Below are 23,048 nucleotides of genomic sequence, written 5' to 3'. Positions count from 1 at the left end.
CTCTGCTACAAATTCATGGAAAGAACATTTGAATGCTGAGCAAACTCCACAAAACAACTTCTGATCAGGCGCCCAGAAAATCAGCCCATCGCCTTCAAAAGGAGGTAGGACAAAATATAAAAGATAAAAAGAGAGACAAAAGAGCTGGGGACGGAGACCCGTCCCGGGAAGGAAGTCATAATAGAGGAAGTTTCCAAACACCAGGAAACCCTCTCACTGGCGGGTCTGGGGGAAGTTTTCAAATCTCGGAGGGCAAACTAACTGGGAGGAAAAATAAATAAAACCCACAGATTATATGCCTAAAAGCAACTCCCAGCAGAAAAGTACCCCAGACACCCGCATCCACCACCAGCAAGTGGAGGCGGAACGGAGAGGAGCGGGTGGCATTGCTCAGGGTAAGGACCAGCCCAAATGCCCTGAGGGCAATCGGAGGGAGCTAACATGAGATAGCAACTTAAACTGTGGGAAAGCAAGAGACAGAGAGAAAACTAACCACAGGAACACACTGCGGGCCCATTTGTAGAACAAAGGAAGGACTGAGCAATTCCAGAGAAAAGCTAGCCGGAGGCGGATCGGCCCATCCCCGCCGGAGGCAGGAGGCAGCGGGGAGGGGAAAGGGGTAAACTCGGCCCCAGAGACGGCACCCCTACCAAACTGCAAACAGGCCTCCAGTTTCTAACCAAAGACTTCCTGAGATTCTGGATGGTCGACATCCGCAGGGAGGGTCGCCGCTAGAGACCAGCTCCCGAGAATAGACACAAGGCGCACGCACCCGACTGGCGCGTGGAAACTGAGGCTGGGACCGCGGAGGGGATAAGGTGCACCGCACCCGGGGAGAGTGCGCCCATCAAGCTCCTGGCTACCTGAGCTGCTCGGGCGGGGAAGGCACAAAATGCAGGACCAACCGAGTCCGCGCTTTTGTGGAGAACCCGAAAACTGAACCGCACGCCACTCAGGACCCGCTCCCTGTAGAGCAGCCTGGAGCCTGAGCAGTGTAGACGGGAAAGCACACACACCCATGAGTGGGGCAAACCCAGTGTGGCCGGAACACTGCGAGTGCTCCCCACACAGGCCAGTGATATCTGTCTGCAGCGCCCCTCCGTCCCCGCAGCGCGACTGAACAAGCGAACCTAAAGGAGAGACCACCTCTGCCCGCCTGTATCAGGGCAGAAATTAGACACTGAAGGGACCAGCAAACAGAAGCCAAATAAACAAAGGGAACCGCTTCAGAAGGGACCAGTGCAACAGATTAATATCCCTGTAGGTAACACTGACTACACTGGAAGTTGCCTATAGATATTGAGAAGTGTAAGCTGGAACAAGGAGCTATGTGAAACTGAACCGAACCCACACTGACCGCAACAGCTCCAGAGAAATTCCTAGATATATCTTAACTTTTTTGTTTGTTGGTTGGTTTAATTAAAAATTTTTTTTTCTTTTCTTTTTTTAATTTTTTCTCTTTTCTTTTCTTTTAAAATTCCTATTACTCCTCTATTACTCCTTAACTTTCATTTTCATATATTTTTACTATTTTTTAATTTAAAATTTTTTCTTCTTTTTTTTCTCTTATTTTCTTTTAAAATCCTCTATTACTTCTCTATTACTCCTTAATTTTCATTTTCATTTCACTATAACCTTGCAAAAAAAAAAAAAAAAAAAGAGGCCCGATTTTAAAACCAAACTTCATTATATTTGTTAAATTTTTTGTTTTTGTTTTTGTTTTTAATATTGTATTTTTAAGAGTCTAACCTCTACTCTAGATTTTTATTCTTTGTTTTTCAGTATTTGATATCAATTTTGGACATTTAAGAATCCAATATTCAGTACCCATTTTTACTCAGGAGTGTGTTGATTACACTCTCCCACTTTTGACTCTCCGTTTTCTACCTCAGAACACCTCTATTTCCTCCCTCCCCCTTCTCTTCCCAATCCAATTCTGTGAATCTCTGTGGGCATCTGGGCTACGGAGAACACTAGGGAACAGAGTACTGTGTATATCTGTCTCTCTCCACTTGAGTCCCCCTTTTTCTCTTCCTGCTCATCTCTATCTCCCTCCTCCCTCTCCTCTTCTTCATGTAACTCTGTGGACCTCTCTGGGTGTCCCTCACTGTGGAGAATCTTTTCACCATTTACCTAGAAGTTTTATTATCAGTGCTGTATAGTTGGAGAAGTCTTGAGGCTATTGGAATAATAAGACTGAAATCCAGAGGCAGGAGACTTAAGCCCAAAACCTGAGAAATGTTCCTGACTACAGGGAACATTAAGTAATAAGACATCATCCAAAAGCCTCCATACCTACACTGAAACCAACCACCACCCAAGAGCCAATAAGATCCAGAGCAAGACATACCATGCAAATTCTCCAGCAATGCAGGAACATAGCCCTGAGCGTCAACATACAGGCTGCCCAAAGTCACACCTAACACATAAACCCATCTCAAAACTCACTACTGGACACTCCATTGCACTCCAAAGAGAAGAAATCCAATTCCACGCACCAGAATGCTGATGCAAGCTTCCCTAACCAGGAAACCTTGACAAGCCAATCGTCCAACCCCACCCACTGGGAGAAACCTCCACAATAAAAAGGAACCACAGACCACCAGAATGCAGAAAGGCCACTCCAGACACAGCAATCTAAATAAGATGAAAAAGCAGAGAAATACCCATCAGGTAAAGGAACATGAAGAATGCCCAGCAAGTCAAACAAAAGAGGAGGAGATAGGGAATCTACCTGAAAAAGAATTTAGAATAATGATAATAAAAATGATCCAAAATCTTGAAAACAAAACGGAGTTACAGATAAATAGCCTGGAGACAAAGATTGAGAAGATGCAAGAAATGTTTAATAAGGACCTAGAAGAAATAAAAAAGAGTCAATTAAAAATGAATAATGCAATAAATGAGATAAAAAAAATACTCTGGAGGGAGCCAACAGTAGAATAACAGAGGCAGAATATAGGATAAGTGAGGTAGAAGATAAAATGGTGGAAATAAATGAAGCAGAGAGGAAAAAAGAATCAAATGAAATGAGGACAACCTCAGGGACCTCTGGGACAAGGTGAAACGCCTCAATATTTGAATCATACGAGTCCCAGAAGAAGAAAACAAAAAGAAAGGCCATGAGAAGATACTCAAGGAGATAATAGCTGAAAACCTCCCTAAAATGGGGAAGGAAATAGTTATACAGGTCCAAGAAACCCAGAGAGTCCCAAACAGGATAAACCCAAGGCAAAACACCCCAAGACACATATTAATCAAATTAACAAAGATCAAACACAAAGAACAAATATTAAAAGAAGGAAGGGAGAAACAACAAATAACACACAAAGGGATTCCCATAAGGATAACAGCTGATCTATCAATAGAAACCCTTCAGGCCAGAAGGGAATGGCAGGACATACTTCAAGTTAGGAAAGAGAATAACCTACAACCTAGATTACTGTACCCAGCAAGGATCTCATTCAGATATGAAGGAGAATTCAAAAGCTTTACAGAGAAGCTGAGAGAATTCAGCACCACCAAACCAGCTCTTCAACAAATGCTAAAGGATCTTCTCTAGACAGGAAACACAGAAGGTTGTATAAATGTGAACCCAAAACTGTAACAAAGTAAATGGCAACAGGACCATACCTATCAATAATTACCTTAAATGTAAATGGGTTGAATGCCCCAACCAAAAGACAAAGACTGGCTGAATGGATGCAAAAACAAGACCCCTATATATGCTGTCTACAAGAGACCCACCTCAAAACAAGGGACACATACAGACTGAAAGTGAAGGGCTGGAAAAAAATATTTCACACAAACGGAGACCAAAAGAAAGCAGGAGTCGCAATACTCATATCAGATAAAATAGACTTTAAAATAAAGGTTGTGAAAAGAGACAAAGAAGGACACTATATAATGATCAAAGGATCAATCCAAGAAGAAGATATAACAATTATAAATATATACACACCCAACATAGGAACACCGCAATATGTAAGGCAAATGCTAATGAGTATGAAAGGGGAAATTAACAGTAACACAATAATATTGGGAGACTTTAATACCCCGCTCATACCTATGGATAGATCAACTAAACAGAAAATTAACAAGGAAACACAAACTTTAAATGACAAAATGGACCAGCTAGACTAATTGATATCTATAGGATATTTCACCCCAAAACAATCAAATTCACCTTTTTCTCAAGTGCACACGGAACCTTCTCCAGAATAGATCACATCCTGGGCCATAAATCTAGCCTTGGTAAATTCAAAAAAATTGAAATCATTCCAGTCATCTTTTCTGACCACAATGCAATAAGACTAGATCTCAATTGCAAGAAAAAAACTATTAAAAATTCAAACATATGGAGGCTAAATAACACACTTCTGAATAACCAACAAATCATAGGAGAAATCAAAAAAGAAATCAAAATATGCATAGAAACAAATGAAAATGAAAACACAACAACCCAAAACCTATGGGGCACTGTAAAAGCAGTGCTAAGGGGAAGGTTCATAGCATTACACGCTTACCTCAAGAAACAAGAAAAAATTCAAATAAATAACCTAACTCTACACCTAAAGAAACTAGAGAAGGAAGAAATGAAGAACCCCAGGATTAGTAGAAGGAAAGAAATCTTAAAAAATTAGGGTAGAAATAAATGCAAAAGAAACTAAAGAGACCATAGCAAAAATCAAAAAAACTAAAAGCTGGTTTTTTGAAAAAATAAACAAAATTGACAAACCGTTAGCAAGACTCATTAAGAAACAAAGGGAGAAGAACCAAATTAACAAAATTAGAAATGAAAATGGGGAGATCACAACAGACAACACTGAAATACAAAGGATCATAAGAGACTACTACCAGCAGCTCTATGCCAATAAAATGGACAACTTGGAAGAAATGGACAGATTCTTAGAAAAGTATAACTTTCCAAAACTGAACCAGGAATAAATAGAAGATCTTAACAGACCCATCATAAGCAAGGAAATCAAAACTGTAATCAGAAATTTTCCAGCAAACAAAAGCCCAGGGCCAGATGGCTTCACAGCTGAATTCTACCAAAAATTTAGAGAAGAGCTAACAGCTATCTTACTCAAACTCTTCCAGAAAATTGCAGAAGAAGGTAAACTTCCAAACTCATTCTATGAGGCCACCATCACCCTAATGCCAAAACCAGACAAAGATACCACAAAAAAGAAAACTACAGGCCAATATCACTGATGAACATAGATGAAAAAAATCCTTAAAAAAAACCTAGCAAACAGAATCCAACAACATATTAAGAAAATCATACATCATGACCAAGTGGGCTTTATCCCAGGAATGCAAAGATTCTTTAATATCCACAAATCAATCAATGTAATACACCACATTAACAGATTGAAGGATAAAAACCATATGATTATCTCAATAGATGCAGAGAAAGCCTTTGACAAAATTCAACATCCATTTATGATTAAAACTCTCCAGAAAACAGGAATAGAAGGAACATACCTCAACATAATAAAAGCTATATATGACAAACCCACAGCAAGCATTACCCTCAATGGTGAAAAACTGAAAGCATTTCCCCTAAAATCAGGAACAAGACCAGGGTGCCCACTCTTACCACTACTATTCAACATAGTTTTGGAAGTTTTGGCCACAGCAATCAGAGCAGAAAAAGAAGTAAAAGGAATCCAGACAGGAAAAGAAGAAGTGAAACTCTCACTGTTTGCAGATGACATGATCCTCTACATAGAAAACCCTAAAGACTCTACCAGAAAATTACTAGAGCTAATCAATGAATATAGTAAAGTTGCAGGATATAAAATTAACACACAGAAATCCCTTGCATTCCTATACACTAACAATGAGAAAACAGAAAGAGAAATTAAGGAAACAATACCATTCACCATTGCAGCAAAAAAAATAAAATACTTAGGAGTATATCTACCTAAAGAAACAAAAGACCTATATATAGAAAACTATAAAACACTGATGAAAGAAATCAAAGAGGACACAAACAGATGGAGAAATATACCGTGTTCATGGACTGGAAGAATCAATATTGTCAAAATGACTATACTACCCAAAGCAATCTATAGATTCAATGCAATCCCTATCAAGCTACCAACAGTAGTCTTCACAGAACTAGAACAAATAATTTCACAATTTGTATGGAAATACAAAAAACCTCGAATAGCCAAAGCAATCTTGAGAAAGAATGGAACTGGAGGAATCAACCTGCCTGACTTCAGACTCTACTACAAAGCCACAGTCATTAAGACAGTATGGTACTGGCACAAAGACAGAAATATAGATCAATGGAACAGAATAGAAAGCCCAGAGATAAATCCACATACCTATGGATACCTTATCTTCAACAAAGGAGGCAAGGATATACAATGGAAAAAAGACAACCTCTTTAACAAGTGGTGCTGGGAAAACTGGTCAACCACTTGTAAAAGAATGAAACTAGAACACTTTCTAACACCATACACAAAAATAAACTCAAAATGGATTAAAGATCTAAATGTAAGACCAGAAACTATAAAACTCCTAGAGGAGAACGTAGGCAAAACACTCTCCGACATAAATCACAGCAGGATCCTCTATGACCCACCTCCCAGAATACTGGAAATAAAAGCAAAACTAAACAAATGGAACCTAATGAAACTTAAAAGCTTTTGCACAACAAAGGGAACTATAAACAAGGTGAAAAGACAGCCTTTAGAATGGGAGAAAATAATAGCAAATGAAGCAACAGACAAAGGATTAATATCAAAAATATACAAGCAACTCCTGAAGCTCAATTCCAGAAAAATAAATGACCCAATCAAAAAATGGGCCAAAGAACTAAACAGACATTTCTCCAAAGAAGACATACGGATGGCTAACAAACACATGAAAAGATGCTCAACATCACTCATTATCAGAGAAATGCAAATCAAAACCACAATGAGGTACCATTACACGCCAGTCAGGATGGCTGCTATCCAAAAGTCTACAAGCAATAAATGCTGGAAAGGGTGTGGAGAAAAGGGAACCCTCTTACACTATTGGTGGGAATGCAAACTAGTATAGCCACTATGGAGAACAGTGTGGAGATTTCTTAAAAAACTGGAAATAGAACTGCCATATGACCCAGCAATCCCACTGCTGGGCATACACACTGAGGAAACCAGATCTGAAAGAGACACGTGCGCCCCAATGTTCATCACAGCACTGTTTATAATAGCCAGGACACGGAAGCAACCTAGATGCCCATCAGCAGACGAATGGATAAGGAAGCTATGGTACATATACACCTTGGAATATTACTCAGCCATTAAAAAGAATTCATTTGAATCAGTTCTAATGAGATGGATGAAACTGGAGCCCATTACACAGAGTGAAGTAAGCCAGAAAGATAAAGACCAATACAGTATACTAACACATATATATGGAATTAAAAAATGGTAGCAATAACCCTGTATGCAAACAAAAAAAGAGACACAGATGTACAGAACAGACTTTTGGACTCTGTAGGAGAAGGCGAGGGTGGGATGTTTTGAGAGAACAGCATCCAAACATGTATATTATCAAGGGTGAGACAGATCACCAGCCCAGGTTGGATGCATGAGACAAGTGCTCGGGCCTGGTGCACTGGGAGGACCCAGAGGAGTTGGGTGGAGAGGGAGGTGGGAGGGGGGATCGGGATGGGGAATACATGTAAATCCATGGCTGATTCATGTCAATGTATGGCAAAAACCACTACAATATTGTAAAGTAATTAGCCTCCAACTAATAAAAATGAATGGGAAAAAAAAGTAAAAAAGAAAAAAAGAAGTTGTGGAGTTCTAGAATGGGAAGCAGCACCCCTGCCAGCCCTATTGGAGCCTGGGCAACAGAAAAAACTTGCACTCTTATACAAACATGAATCAAAATATCCTCCCATATCTTATAATCAATTGGAAAAAGTTAATAAAGCCCTATAGTGTGGAAAAACATAGGTAGATGATGGATAGATAGATGAATGATAGGTATAAAATCTTGCGTTGCCAATCTCTTGCATATCCCTGTCAATCAAACCTCATAAACCCACCCAACCTGTTAGGGCTCCTGTTGGAGCCAAATATGGTGCACTCCATCCTAGTAAGTGCTAGGCTTATGCATGTAATAAAGGCAGTTGGAAGATTAAGAAAAGTTTATGAACTAACTGGGTGAGGAAAAGAAATAATTTTTTTAAAGAAGAATGTGTACCCTATTGATACTATGCATGAAATAGTAGTGAGAACTACTGTTTAGCTCAAGGAACCCTACTCTGTGCTCTGTGGTGACCTTAATGGGAAGGAAATCCAAAAAAAGAGGAAACATATGTGTGTGTATAACTGATTCACTCTACTATACAGTAGAAACTAACCAATATTGTAAAGCAACTGTACTCCAATAAAAATAATTAATTAAGAAGATTTCTAAGCCTACAGCAAAAACAAAAAGGATGTGTGTAAATTTGAGCGAGATTACGAAAGTGGAATCACCTTGGCTGCGAAATGACAAAGTTCAAAAAAATTGAGGTGAGTGTGTGGTGGAGGAGAGATTGGGGTTGGGGAGGGGCATTCTCTTAAGGAAAAAAGTTTGGAGGGAAGAAAAGTTCGGTTAACCTGTTTTCCATCCTGGCCACCTAGTGGTGCTGTTGGAACAGGGCTGGTTGCTTTCCAGAAAGAAGGACTAGAGGGGATCAGGCATCTTGGGATGGATGCAGGGAGAGGAAGTCTCAGACTCCGCCACGGAGTTTGTGGGCATCAGAAATCGACCACTCAGGTTTCTGTAAGTTGTGTTTATCTGTATTTACAGAATCATAATATACACATATTTTAAAGCGATAGTAAATTGCAGGAGAGGGTTTCAAGCATTTCTAAAACTACTAATTTTAGTACTGTGGAGGGTGCTGTGCTTCAGCATGAAAAATGATGAGTTGTAAGGCTAGACCATCTTATTCTGACAGAGCAAGAAGCTTTAGGGCAGTGTTAAAGAAGGTTGCGAGAACATTTTAATCCATTTCACAAACGTTAACAATGATGAGCTATATAAAATTACCATTATTCTTTAATCAGCAGCATGAGCACTTCTGTGGTGGACCAGTTGTTCTGGTGGTACACTGACATTGTGAGGGGCTACTGGGAAGAGCTGCAGAAGGCTGTGGAGGCTACAGGAGGAAGACATCTCGGGCTGTGCTTTCAAGGGTGCGTGTTTCCTGTCAGAGCGGAAGTTCTTTCACGTGGTTTAGGGTACCCTTCCGGATACCAGGAAGCATAATTCCCTCCATGTACAAGAGAACAGTGTGATGAGTTGATGGACCCCCTGTGTGTCAGGGAAAAGGATGCCCATACCACCTGGGTGCTTACTGTGTGGAGAGGTAATTAAGAGCATGGATCCTAGAATCAATACCAGTGTGTTTAAATTCTAATTCCGAAACTTATACTCTAAGAAATTCTGGGAAATTCTCAGTTTTCTCATCTAAAATTGGGAAATAAATATCTCTGTCACAGAATTAAATGAGATAATGTATATGAAGTGCTTGGTTAGAACAAATTTTTAAAAAATTGTAGCCATATTTAGCCACTGGGAATCTTCCCAACCCAGGGATCAAACCAGGATCTCCTGCTTTGCAGGCATATTCCTTACCAACTGAACCACCAGGGAAGCCTGTACTAGGTGGCAATGCCTAGTAATAAATGGAGACCAAGAGCAGATGTGGAAAGTCTTTGCTGTGACAGGATCTCCCAACTCTTAATTTGGATCAAGAAGGAAAATAGTCAAGTAGATTTAAAATATGGACATCAGAGCTGTGCTTTTTTAATTTAAATCCTGGTTCAATCACAAGCTGAAATCAAGATCGCCGGGAGAAATATCAACAACCTCAGATATGCAGATGACACCACCCTTATGGCAGAAAGCGAGGAGGAACTAAAGAGCCCTCTTGATGAAAGTGAAAGAGGATAGTGAAAAAGTTGGCTTAAAACTCAACATTCAGAAAACTTAGATGATGGCATCTGGTCCCATCACTTCATGGCAAATAGATGGGGAAACAGTGTAAACTGTGACAGATTTTATTTTGGGGGGCTCCAAAATCACTGCAGATGGTGACCACAGCCATGAAATTAAAAGACGCTTGCTCCTTGGAGGAAAAGCTATAACCAACCTAGACAACATATTAAAAAGCAGAGACATTACTTTGCCAACAAATGTCTGTCTAGTCAAAGCTATGGTGTTTTCAGTAGTCATGTAGGGATGTGAGAGGTGGACTTAAAGAAAGCTGAGCACTTTTGATGCTTTTGAACTGTGGTGTTGGAGAAGACCCTTGAGAGTCCCTTGGACTGCAAGGAGATCAAACCAGGTCAATCCTAAAGGAAATGAGTCCTGAATATTCATTGCAAGGACTGATGCTGAAGCTGAAACTCCAATACTTTGGCCACCTGATGCGAAGAAATGACCCACTGAAAAGACCTGGATGCTGGGAAAGATTGAAGATGGGATGAGAAGGGGATGACAGAGGACAAGATGTTTGGATGGCATCACCGACTCAATGAACTTGAGTTTGAGCTAGCTCCAGGAGTTGGTGTTGGACAGGGCAGCCTGGTGTGCTGCAGTCCGTGGGGTTGCAAAGAGTTGGACTCGACTGAGTGACTGAACTGAACTCCACCACCTTCTCTTGTGTGGCCTTTGTGAAATTGTTTAATGCTTCTGACTACAGAATTGTTATGAGTAAATACAAGTAGACATTTGTCTGCCTTATTATTGTCATTTTGTCCCCTTCCCAGCCTGAAAACGTAGACTAAATAAATGAACATTTGCCTCTTCATGGAACCTGATTATGGTATGAATACAGATCTACTGTTTATAAAAAGAATGTGAAATCACTCCTCTTAAAAATTATAATATTGTTGGTGTCCCCCATTTCATTTGGCACTAAATTATCAGTTCAAGTCATTTCTGGAATTTTCCTTTAATAAATCAAGACTCAAGAAATTAAAACAAGCAATCATAACAAATTCAAATTTGTTATGCATTAGTTATGTATAACAGGGAAACAGGGAAGCATCTAATCTCTAGAAGCAGGATTTTATTTTTTACTTGTACTGGAAATAGTGTCTTTCTACTTTCCCTTCATCTACAAATATCCCAAGGATTCATGCAGTTTTTTATAAAGGATCCTCTTTAGGTATACCTCTTTAGGTAGCCCACCAGGCTCCTCTGTCCGTGGGATTCTCCAGGCAAGAATACTGGAGTGGGTTGCCATTCCCCTCTCCAGGGGATCTTCCCCACCCAGGGATTGAATCTGGGTCTCCTGTATTGCAGGCAGATTCTTTAACATCTGAGCCACCAGGAAAGCCCCTTAGGTAAAAAGTTCAGTGTAACTTGGTAGTTTCACAAGTTAAGCCATTCTGTCACCGGAATACCTTACAATTAGATTTTTTTTCCTACTTGTGAAATGTCTCTTAACCTGTCATTCCTTTCAGGTGGTTTTAGAATATGGGTCTGCACATATGGAATTGCTCAGCATTCTTCAGCGTTCTATCTGTAGCTCACCGTTTTGATCCACAACAGGGAAAGCTGGGATGTGAGGAGATCCTGAATGTGAGGCAGAGTCCAATAGTGTCAGAGTCAGGAGCACAGCACAGAATTTAAGTCTAGAAAACTGTAACTGGGGCATTGTGCATTACTGAGCTGAAATTCCTGAGCTTCAAAGTCGTCTTCTTAAATCAGTGAGAACTTGTGAAATTTGGAAAATGGCCATCTTGCTCCACAAACTTCCTCATGAATTCATCAGTTTTCAAATTTACTCTTTCTTGAAGAAAGTAGAAATAAAATGTAGCACTGGGGTTTACACTATCAGCTTTCTTTTGAAAACCGAGCACGAGGAAACAAACAACACTCTAACAGGCAATGACAGTATGATGTAATTACAGATCACAGATGCATGTGAAGGTGCAAAGGAGACCCAGATGCCACGCGCTTGCAGTTCTGCCTGTTGTCAGCAGACAGCACTCTCAGCATGTGGAAGTGTCAGGTCAAAGAACTCCAGGAAGAACTAAGGCAAGAGATTTCAGAATCGTACTCTAGCTTGTATTGGGACCGAAGATGATGTCACATGCCTCCTGATAACAAACTAGAGTCACTTACCTATTACTGATTTATTGTACATATAATAACTAATTTAAATATGTGTGTGCACAGTCGCTCAGTCATACCCGACTCTTTTTGACCCCATGGACTGTAGCCCACCAAGATCTTCTGTCCATGGAATTTTCCAGACAAGAATACTAGAGTGGGTTGCCATTTCCTGCTCCAGGGGATCGTCCCAAACCCAGGGATCAAACCTGAGTTTCTTGCATCTCCTGCATTGGCAGACGGATTCTTTACCACTGCGCCACATGGGAAGCCAATTTAAATGCAGGCGTAGTAATTAATAATGAGACCAAACAGAGAGATTTTGTGCTCTATATGCAAATACAATTATCAGTGTGTCCTCATTAAATAAAATCTGGTGAATTTAGTAGTCATTGAGCTGCTTTTTAAATATTTTCTACTATTTGTAGTTTAGTAGTCTTGGAAAGGGTACTTCCCTCTTGGCTCAGTAGTAAAGAAGCCACCTACCAATACAGGAGACTCAAGTTCAGTTCCTGGATGGGGAAGATCCCCTGGAGAAGGAAATGGCAACCCATTCCAGTATTCTTGCCTGGGAAATCCCAGATTTCCTGGTGAGGAGCCTGGTGAGCTACAGTCCATAGGGTCATAAAGAGCTGGAAACAACTTAGTGACTAAACCCAAACCTAATCTTGGGAAAGTTAATTAAACTCTCTAAGATTCAGTTCCCTCATGATTAAGTGAGGATACTACTGGTACCTACTCATTGTCATGGAGTTGAAGGATCAGCCTGGAATCTGGCATCCAGTGAGCACTGACATGGTAACTGTTGCCATTACTATTACTACTGTACTTTTACCTAAAGCCTCCTCTTAGCCCCCACCTTGTTGAAAATAGGCAGGAATATAAGGAAATAAATAATCAAAATGCATGCATTTCATGTGAATGTATTTTCAAAACTGTTATTCTTTTTCTGTTTTGTTTAGAAAATTGTTAAACACACAGAAATGAACCTCCCTATAGCCATCACTCAGCTTAACCAATGATCAACATTTTTACCAATTTTGGGTATTTTACCCCCAACATTATTTTTGTGAAATATTTCAAAGCAAGGAAATTAAATCATTCCACCTGCAAATACTTGAGTATTCATCTTTAACCATATAATTGTTTTAAAAACATAATCATCATGCAACACTGAAAATGAATTCTTAATGTCATCTAATACCATATTTACATACCCATATTTGTCTCAGAAATGTCATTTTACAATTGTTAACGGGTTGGGAAGTGGGGGGAATGGGAAAATGTTGGTCAAAGGGTACAAAGTTTCAGATATGCAAGATAAATACATTCTGGAGCTCTAATGTACAGCAGGGTGACTATAGTTAACAACGTGTATTGTATACTTGAAATTTGCTAAGAGTAGATCTTAATTGTTCTCACTCAAAAGTTGTGAAGGGATTGATATGTTAATTAGCTTGTTTCTGGTAGACATTTTGCAAAGTATACATATATCAAAACATCACCTTGTACATCTTAATTACATGCAAATTTTTTGTCAATTATACCTCAGTAAAGCTGGAGGGAAAATCTGTTTTACAGTTAATTTATTTTTTAAAAAGAAACTGTTTTACAGTTAGTTTATTCAAATCAGGATCCAAATAAGGTCTACATATTGCATTAGTTTGTCCTGTCTCTTGACTTTTTCTTTTTTTGCCATTGCTGCTTTAAGAGAAATCAGGTTTACTGACATTTCTGATTTAGGGATTTGTTTCCTTGTGGCATTATGTAACTTTTCTGTTCTCTGTGTTTCTTGCAATCTGGTTTTAGATGTAGATATTTGATTGGCTTCAGGTTAAATTTTTTTTCTTTAGTCAAAAATACATCACAAGTGATGCTGTGCAATTTCTGTTGTATCATCACATCAGGAGGCACATAATGTCTGGATGTCCCAAATTTAGTGGAGCTAAGATTGATCTGAGGACACAGACGGTGTCTACCTGACCCTTCATTGCAGAATTCCTTATCAATCTTTCACCTAGGGACTGCCCTGGTGGCCCATTGTCTAAGACTCCATGCTCCCAAAGCAGGAGGTCCTGGTCAGGGAAGTGAATCCCACATGCCACAACTAAGAGTTTGCATAGCACAACTAAAGATTCTGCATGCTGCAGCAAAGATCGAAAATCCTGAGTGCACAACTAAGACCTGGTGTGGCCGAACAAACATTATAAAAAATCTTTCACCTAACCGTTTTAACATCCATTAATGATCGCTGCTTTGAAGTATTATTGCATTGCTGCTGCTGCTGCTGCTGCTAAGTTGCTTCAGTCGTGTCCAACTCTGTGCGACCCCATAGACGGCAGCCCACCAGGCTCTGCCATCCCTGGGATTCCCCAGGCAAGAACACTGGAGTGGGTTGCCATTTCCCTCTCCAATGCATGAAAGTAAAAAGTGAAAGTGAAGTTGCTCAGTTGTGTCTGACTCTTCAAGACCCCATGACTCTAGCCTACCAAGCTCTTCTGCCCATGGGATTTTCCAGGCAAGAGTACTGGAGTGGGTTGACATTGCCTTCTCCATTATTGCATTTGGGACTGCATGATAGTGAATTTCTTACTTCTGTCATTTCTTCTGGATTTATTAGTTGGAATTCTTCCACGAAGAAGAATTTCCCCCTCGTTAACTACTTGATAACCCTGGAAAAATAATCTGTATAGAAAAGATAAAGAAAGTACTTGATTTTCCCCTTTCTTTCTCAATATCCTGAGTAATGAATTGCTGCACTAGAAACCTCCAAGTGGTCCTTTTTATTTCAAGTAATTATAAAGTTATGGATTTTATGTATTTACTGTGTGCCAATCTTTTGCAGCCATTATTTTTTTTTGGTTTTCAAATTGTCCCCTCTTAAACCAAATGAGACTCTTTCAGGTTGGCTCCTATGTCCTTTTTGATATGATTTCATTGACTTAAGATTAGTCTTTGATGAATTTCTTGATAACTTTCTAGATTTCATACTCCAGACATTCAGCTGTCACTCCTCCATGGATCTGTGGTTCTTTTTAATAGAAAATGGTATTTAGAGATCACAAATTGAGCACCAGGAGTGCTCATTGCTATTGAGTTGTCATTGTATCTATATCTTTTTGGTTGAGAGAGGCTATTTTTTAAGAGAAAAAAATCATAATCAAAATCAAAACATTTATACCAATATTTCCAAATCAAATTGAAGATTACATAATTTTTATTTGATATCTTCAATCTGATGTTTATGTTTATTTTCTCTTAAGCTGAAAAGTTTGGTTTCTAATGACATTAAATAATCACTTACATGTTTAATCCTGAAATACACCAGTAACAATTTTAAAATAGTAATAGTAATATTGCAACTATTAGTAAAACTTACTATACTTTATTTCCCCACAAGTCTTTGCCACAAAAGGTAACACACAAAAGCATTTTCCACTTAACAATTTATTTTGATGATCACTGCATTTCATTATATAGAGACTTTTTAAATTATAGCTGCATTCCATTGGACCTATGTGGATTATTTTAAATTTTTCTGACACAGACTTCATATTATTTCTCATGTTAATATCTGTTGAATGTTTATGATAATCTACATATTCTAGAAAGGTTATACTTAGGCCAAAATTCCTAATAATCTGGCTAAATGAAATAAAGATAGAATGCAATATTCTTAGAAAAAGTACAAACACTCAACTAAACATAGCTGTTTAAATACATACCAATTGAGAGAGAAAAAGGGACTCCAAAATTGTTGGTGGGAGAATCTAGCCTGAAACCTATCATTTTACTGCTAATTTAAAAAATGACTTCCATTTGTCAACATGGATTCTCTGCAAACAGAACCTCAAGCAAAAGCTTATATACAAACACTTAATTTTGATGGGGAGGGGTCACGTACAATCTCAGGGAAGTGGAAATGAGAGGGAAGGAAGTAAAGCAGGGAAGGAAGAGCATAAATGGGGCGTGTTTCTGAGCTGGCTTCCCCTCTACAAGGAACACCGCTGGTTTCATCGTGGAAGTCCCTGCATGCGGCTTCCTGCGTTCCTCGATTCTGTCACCTGGCCCTTGCAGAATTGCCAGAGAAGCCAGAGCCTCTGTTGGTCCATTCAGACTGGTGACCAGACACAGGGGTTCCTCCTTGGCAGCTTCTTGATGGGGACCTCTCTGGACCACGAGGTGGGAGAGTGGCCATGCTTCAAGACAGCAGGGTGGGTTTCTGCCACTAAGGAGCCAACCAGACCCTGTGGTAGGTCCGACCCGCCTGCAGTGGCACATGAACTGGGTCTGATTCACAATTTTAAATGAAATCATCCAAGTTTTCTATCTATATTCAGAAGTGTTTGGTACAAAAATAATTTATGACACAGAGCTAGAAAGCATCTTAACTCATCTAATATTTTTTCCTTGACTTTAAACAAGATCATAAATTATTTTATCTTTTAAAATTGTAAAGGATATTTCACAATTTTCTTCAGTAGCCCTTTCCAGTTTCTAAACATACCATTTTAAACCTTAAAAAAAACTGACTATTCTAGTTTAGCAACTTGAGACTTTGGTGGATTAACCCCTAGGCTAATAAAAATACTAATCTTTTAAAAATTCTAAAACTTATGATAATTAGAGAGTAATAAAGGATAACTTTCTCAAATTTTGTCTGGGATATAACTTTTGTATAACAAAATTCATGATTTTTTAGGAAGAAATCAGAATTTCTGATAAAATTATTAAGTATTATAAGTGAATTATGTTAGATTCTAAACATTTTGAGAAACTAGCTTCTTTCACTATCTGTTGATTATCACTCAAAGGTTTAATCACTTAACCAAAAGTTCTTTTCTCTGTATTAGTGTAACCAGTCTGCTTTTGTTATTGTTTTCATCTCTAATTTGAGTGACTCGTAGACTTGACCTGTTCTAGGTCTCCTGTGGCACTTTTGAAATAAAGCCTCACACATGCTCATAATTAAATTATCTGAATAATTACAATAATTATAATTATTCTTGTAAGATTCAGATATCAAATATATGTAAATATTGTTGTGATAAAAGAGATGACCCCTATTTTCTCCTCAATGATCATGCGTGTATGTGCATGTGTCTTATTTTCCATCCTACTCTAATTAGCATGCTATAGTGGCAAGGACCTTTAGGATTCTATGAGAGAAAAAAGTTCTGTTCAAAGACTGCAAACTAGCTTGAGATCATGCCCTGACATGTCACCGTATTAACATATTGATAGTAAATGTTAATTACACTTATGTGGACAGAAGGAGGCCGGGAGAGGGAAGGAGAGAGGGAGAGAAAATATTTCTTGCAAACTCCTGTCTCTCCACCATGGGATAACATTGTTAAGAACATCACAGGTGCTCACTAGATAGTTTTTGAATCCATGAATGAATGGGTACCCCTCTGGGATTATTAGTTACACTGTTACTTGAAGGCAAAGAGATGAGTAGATATCTTCAGCTCTCTTGCTGGTCCTAGGGTTCTGTGGTTTCTTCGACTACTGAAAGTTGGTTAGGTTGCAAATTTATTCAGAAGTCTTAAAAACAAAATACCTTCACATAAAAGGCAGGGAAAAAATACTCCTCAACATGTCCAGGGAAGTCTAATAAATACTTTCAGTAACATGGATAAGCAATGCAAACTCATCAAAAAGATGTATACCAGTGGCACTAACCGTGGCTGGAAGAACTTGAGTTGTGTCCAAGTCTATTCTATCCAACATTAGCTGTCTTGGAGTCCCTTGTGCACATATGAATGCAGGCGGCTGCCTTTCTGAGATATACTTTCTTGCACTGATCAAGAAAAACTGCTGAAGTCATGAGGCTGCTCCAGACAGAGCTCTTATGCGAGTCACATGAAAGCTCCCGTGCTGCTGACCTCTGGCAAACAGGGAGTGAACAAGGACAGGGGAGATAGAGGGAGAGAGGTTCAAGCGCCGGTGTTCTCCTTGGACCTAGAAGATTATGGGTCAAGAGCTGTGTGCAAAGGCTCTGCAGCCTGGATGCAGCTGCCATCACTGTTGGGAGGGAAGCAACGCACACAGCTGTCAGAGGAGTGCGCCTGTGACGACGGAGGCTGCAATCGAGGTATTCGTATCCCAGGAGCATCTTCCTCTATTGATAAACAGAGTCCAGAGGCTCCCTTTCTGTAGCAGGGTCTGATTTTCCTGCACTAGAACTAAGGCAATAAAAAGAAAATTCTATTAAAGTCACAAAGAATGTGTGGCTGTTGCTATCAAATTCGGGGATTCTCTTTTAAGCCAAAAGGGAAAAATAACCCTATGCTTTGGGCTGCATGAAACTCACTTGCCTTGCAGTCAAGAAAGTTATTCTCTTGAAATCTCTGAAGTTTTAAATTAGCGAGCTGAACCTCAGAAAACAAGCTGCACTATTTGGTATCCTATGGATTAAAATTTTCAGTAATTAGCTCATGGCTGTCAGCAATGCTGTACAAGAAAGTTATTCCCCTAAAGAGAAAAATTAAAGGGACAAGAAAAAGAAAAGTCTAGGTTTAACAGAAAAATTGGAACCCATCCATCAGAGAAATTTAGGTTAACCTAAGTGTTTAAAGACAGATTTTTAGGTAAAGAAAGAATGTTGTGTTTTAGCAGTTGATATCATTATGGGTTTTTTTGTTTTTTTTTTTAAGGGAACTGATGTTCAAGAAAGCTACATTTTGGAGGTGTAGGAAGCTTAGAAAAGATTTGAAGAATTAACATCAGGCAAATTAAGAAAAAGTGGTTTAAGCTAGCCGTTGTCTTGACTTTGCATAAATTTTATTCCTGCACTTTCCTTTTTCTCTAGCTAACAGACCTAAAAGAAGCATCATATTCCATGACTTCATTTCACCCCAGGGGACTTCAGGCTGTGCATGCCCGGAAGTTCAAGAGTAAAAGGCCGAGGAGTAACAGCGATTCTTTACAGGAAGAAGATCTGAGGCAAGGTTTTCAGTGGGTGAGTGAGCAGCTGAGGTTGATCAAGAGGAATTTAATGTGTGCTTGTCTAGGAAGGCTGGTCCTTTTTTCCAAGACAATTACTGAGCAGACCTTCCCAAGCACATTCTGCAACGCTGTCTAATTTCTCTGGGGGGAATAGTCAGCACTAAAAAAATGCTCTTTTTCTTTCCCACTCCTCACTCCCCTTATGCAGAGGAAGAGCCTCCCCTTTGGGGCAGCTTCATCTTACTTGAACTTGGAGAAGCTGGGTGAAGGTTCTTATGCTACAGTTTACAAAGGGATTAGCAGGTAAGTGACTCATTAGCTTGGAAAGAGTTTAGAGATGAGGATCTCACCCCCAGGATTTGACATTATGAAGCCAGCTGACACATGGCAATAATTCAGGACCTATGCAAGACCCCACTGTCAATAGGGAAAGACATAATGACTGAAGTATCCTTGAAAGAAGACAAACTTTCCTTGCCCCAATTAAAATCAGCCCACTAAGATGTTTATCAGCCTTTCCTCCTTTTGATTCAATTCAAATTAAACTTTCTCAACTACTGACCATCACTTGGTGGGGAGTACAGTGGGTAAGGTGTCATACCCTTCCTGAAACACGACAACGGTTTCACTAGCACCCTTGAGTTTGCTCCTTCCTTCTTCTACTTTGCCTTTTTAGAAGATACTGAAGTTGGTTTCTACAAAGTAAGACCTAGTATGCAAAGATTGATTTATCCTGGGTTTTCTACACTTGCAAATTACACAAAAATGGCTGGAGAATAAAAAAGACTGTTAATCCAGAAAGCAAATACCCATTTTGGTTAACAAAAACTGTGTTAAACATATTTGAGAGAGTTGTGAGCTTCACTGCTTTTTCAAGGTGGGATAGTCAAGAAGGTCTGATTTCTTTAATTTATGTTACTGCAGTGGAGAAAAATAATGGCTCAAAGTGGTTAAATGTTAATTTTTAAAAATTTAATATAAATACTACAAAACTAAGTATTTATTATATATCTTAATATTTTTGGTATTGTTTTTACTTGTTAAAGGGGAGTTTGGAGGAGATGCCATTTTAGGTACATTATGTAGAAACAAGATTTAACTCACTTCCATAGACTATCTTAGGAACTAAGAATGTAAAAAGTTTCCTTCAAAAGATTCATCCTAGTAATAGAATGAAAAATACACTAGAAATATGTACTCTGTCTAAGAGATGTATGTAACTGTATATTAATTGCAGCAAGATTTATAATAGAAAGGGTGAAAACCTGGTTACCAATATCCATTAATAGAGGACTGGTTAAATTATTACTATATAGTGAAATAGTATGCAAACATCTAGAGTATAAGATAGACATATATGAAGAAAAGCAAGTTACAGAACAATATATGATCTCATTTAGGAAAAAAAGCACTGTTCATGTATAAATTTGTACATGCTTAGAGGAATCTGGAAAAATCTAAAAGGAACTATTGAAAGTAGCTAGTTTTAGTGGTTGAAACTGGAATAGAGAAAGATCACTCAAACTTTTCACTGTATTTCTTACTGTAAAAGCATTATATTCATCATTTAAAAACAAATTGAAACATATCATAAAGATAGATGTCAAGAAAGCATTTTATAAATTCAACATCAATTACTAGTTTTTAAACTCTGAACAAAATAGGAATAGAATGATAATTACTCATTATGATGTAGAGTAATTTCAGATCAACAACTTATACACTTTTTCTTTGTTCAATACTAGTGACATCACCATTAAGTTAGAGATAGGGCAAGACTGCTCATCATTTTCTATTGTTAAAGATTATCAGAAGCATTCTAGCCAATGCAACAAGGAAAAAAGACTGAATATAATTTTTATGGATTATAGAATTGTCTACTTAAAAACCCCAAGAGAATCATCTAAGAAACTTGAAATAGTGAGATAGAACAACTAGGTCATCAGTTATAAAATAAAAATATACTTATTAATAATTGTCTTATGTATTAGCAATAACCATTTAATGTAAAATGTTGTAGGGGAAATTATTCTTAAAATAACAATAAAAAGTCACTAGTATTAAAAAATGGGCAGGATTTATATACAAGATTTACTAAAGGACATAAAAGACTTGAAAAAGCCAGAAAGGCATTCATTCTACTCGTATTTATTAAGCACTTACTATGTTGTTGCTGTTGTTTAGTCACTGAGTCGTGTTCATTTCTTTTGCAACTTCGTAGACTGTAGCCTGTCAGGCTTCTCTGTCCATGGGATTACCCAGGCAAGAATACTGGAGTGGGTTGCCATTTCCTTCTCCAGAGAATCTTCCTGACCCAGGAACTGAATCAGCGTCTCCTGCATTGGCAGGGTGGATTCTTTACCACGAGCTACCAGGGAAGCCCTACTTACTATGTGCCAGGCACTAATTTAGCCAATAAGGATTCACTGGAGGGAAAAAGTGATAAGTATGGACTGTATGTTCTAGTGGTGATAAGAGAGGCAATAAACAAACAAACTCTTTGACCAAGTTTGTCAAAAAGTGAAAGTGTTGGAAAAGAATAAAACAGGGAAGAGGAATAGGGAGTGCCCGCATGGGGTGGTGAATTACTATTTTAAACAGAGTGATGAGAGGAGGGCTCACTGAGAAGGGAACACTTGAACAGAGATTCTGACAAAGGTGAGGCATCAACTGCGTGGGTGTGTAGTGGAAAAGGACCTCAGGCAGAGGGAACAGCAAGCAGCAAACCCCTGAGGCAGGAGCATGCCTGGCATTGGAGGCAGTGGGTGGAAGGACTTGAAGGTAGGAGGAGTTGCAGATACAGTAGGGCCATTGTGTAGGGTCTTGTAGATCATTCCAGGGACTCTGTAAGGATATTTAGATTAAAAAATTTAGTAATACAAAGATGTTAATGATTCTGTAATCTAGAGTTTTAATGTATTCTAAATATGTTCAATACCTCAGATATGCACTTTCTACCCTTATGGCAGAAAGCGAAGAGGAACTAAAAAGCCTCTTGATGAAAGTGAAAGAGGAGAGTGAAAAAATTGGCTTAAAGCTTAACATTCAGAAAACTAAGATCATGGCATTTGGTCCCATTACCTCATGGGAAATAGATGGAGAGATAGTGGAAACAGTGTCAGACTTTATTTTGGGGGGCTCCAAAATCACTGCGGATGGTGACTGCAGCCATGAAATTAAAAGACACTTACTCCTTGGTAGGAAAGTTATGACCAACCTAGATAGCATATTTAAAAACAGAGACATTACTTTGCCAACAAAGGTCCGTCTAGTTAAGGCTGTGGTTTTTCCAGTGGTCATGTATGAATGTGAGAGTTGGACTGTGAAGAAAGCTGAGCGCCAAAGAATTGATGCTTTTGAACTGTGGTGTTGGAGAAGATTCTTGAGAGTCCCTTGGACTGCAAGGAGATCCAACCAGTCCATCCTAAAGGAGATCAGTCCTGGGTGTTCATTGGAAGGACTGATGCTGAAGCTGAAACTCCAATACTTTGGCCATCTCATGCGAAGAGTTGACTCATTGGAAAAGACCCTGATGCTGGGAGGGATTGGGGGCAGGAGGAGAAGGGGACAACAGAGGATGAGATGGTTGGATGGCATCACTGACTCAATGGGCATAAGTTTGAGTAAACTCCAGGAGTTTGTGATGGACAGGGAGGCCTGGCGTGCTGCTATTCATGGGGTCGCAAAGAATCGGACACGACTGAGTGACTGAACTGAACTGAACTGAACTGAAAAATGTTCAAACACTACAATAATTAAAATAGTGTAGCATGAGCATAAGAAAAGACAGATCAAAGAAATATGATTTTGAAAACCCCAAAGAGTCACAAATCCAAGTATTAGTAAGATCTAATATACAATCACTGTTCTTGGGGTTCTCATGATTGCTGGGAAAAATATCAATAACCTCAGATACACAGGTGACACCACCTTATGGCAGAAAGCAAAGAGGAACTAAAGAGTTT

The 23,048-nt window shown here is 38.9% G+C and overlaps 1 protein-coding gene across 2 annotated transcripts in view; it reads left to right on the top strand.

Annotated features, from left to right (window-relative positions):
- Positions 1–18,106: 18,106 nt before the first annotated feature.
- CDK15 (cyclin dependent kinase 15) overlaps positions 18,107–23,048 on the top strand; it is an 82,717-nt gene continuing 77,775 nt past the window's right edge. For both annotated transcript variants that reach the window (XM_065930821.1, XM_065930820.1), the window contains exons 1-3: positions 18,107–18,229; positions 18,947–19,096; positions 19,292–19,386. In XM_065930821.1, coding sequence (XP_065786893.1) covers positions 18,107–18,229; positions 18,947–19,096; positions 19,292–19,386 — 368 coding nt within the window. The remainder of the gene's footprint in view (positions 18,230–18,946; positions 19,097–19,291; positions 19,387–23,048) is intronic.

This window comes from Muntiacus reevesi, chromosome 3 (assembly GCF_963930625.1).
Source record: "Muntiacus reevesi chromosome 3, mMunRee1.1, whole genome shotgun sequence".
NCBI lineage: Eukaryota > Metazoa > Chordata > Mammalia > Artiodactyla > Cervidae > Muntiacus > Muntiacus reevesi.
Note: the sequence above shows the minus strand (reverse complement) of the source record. Positions and strands in the feature narration are given on the sequence as shown.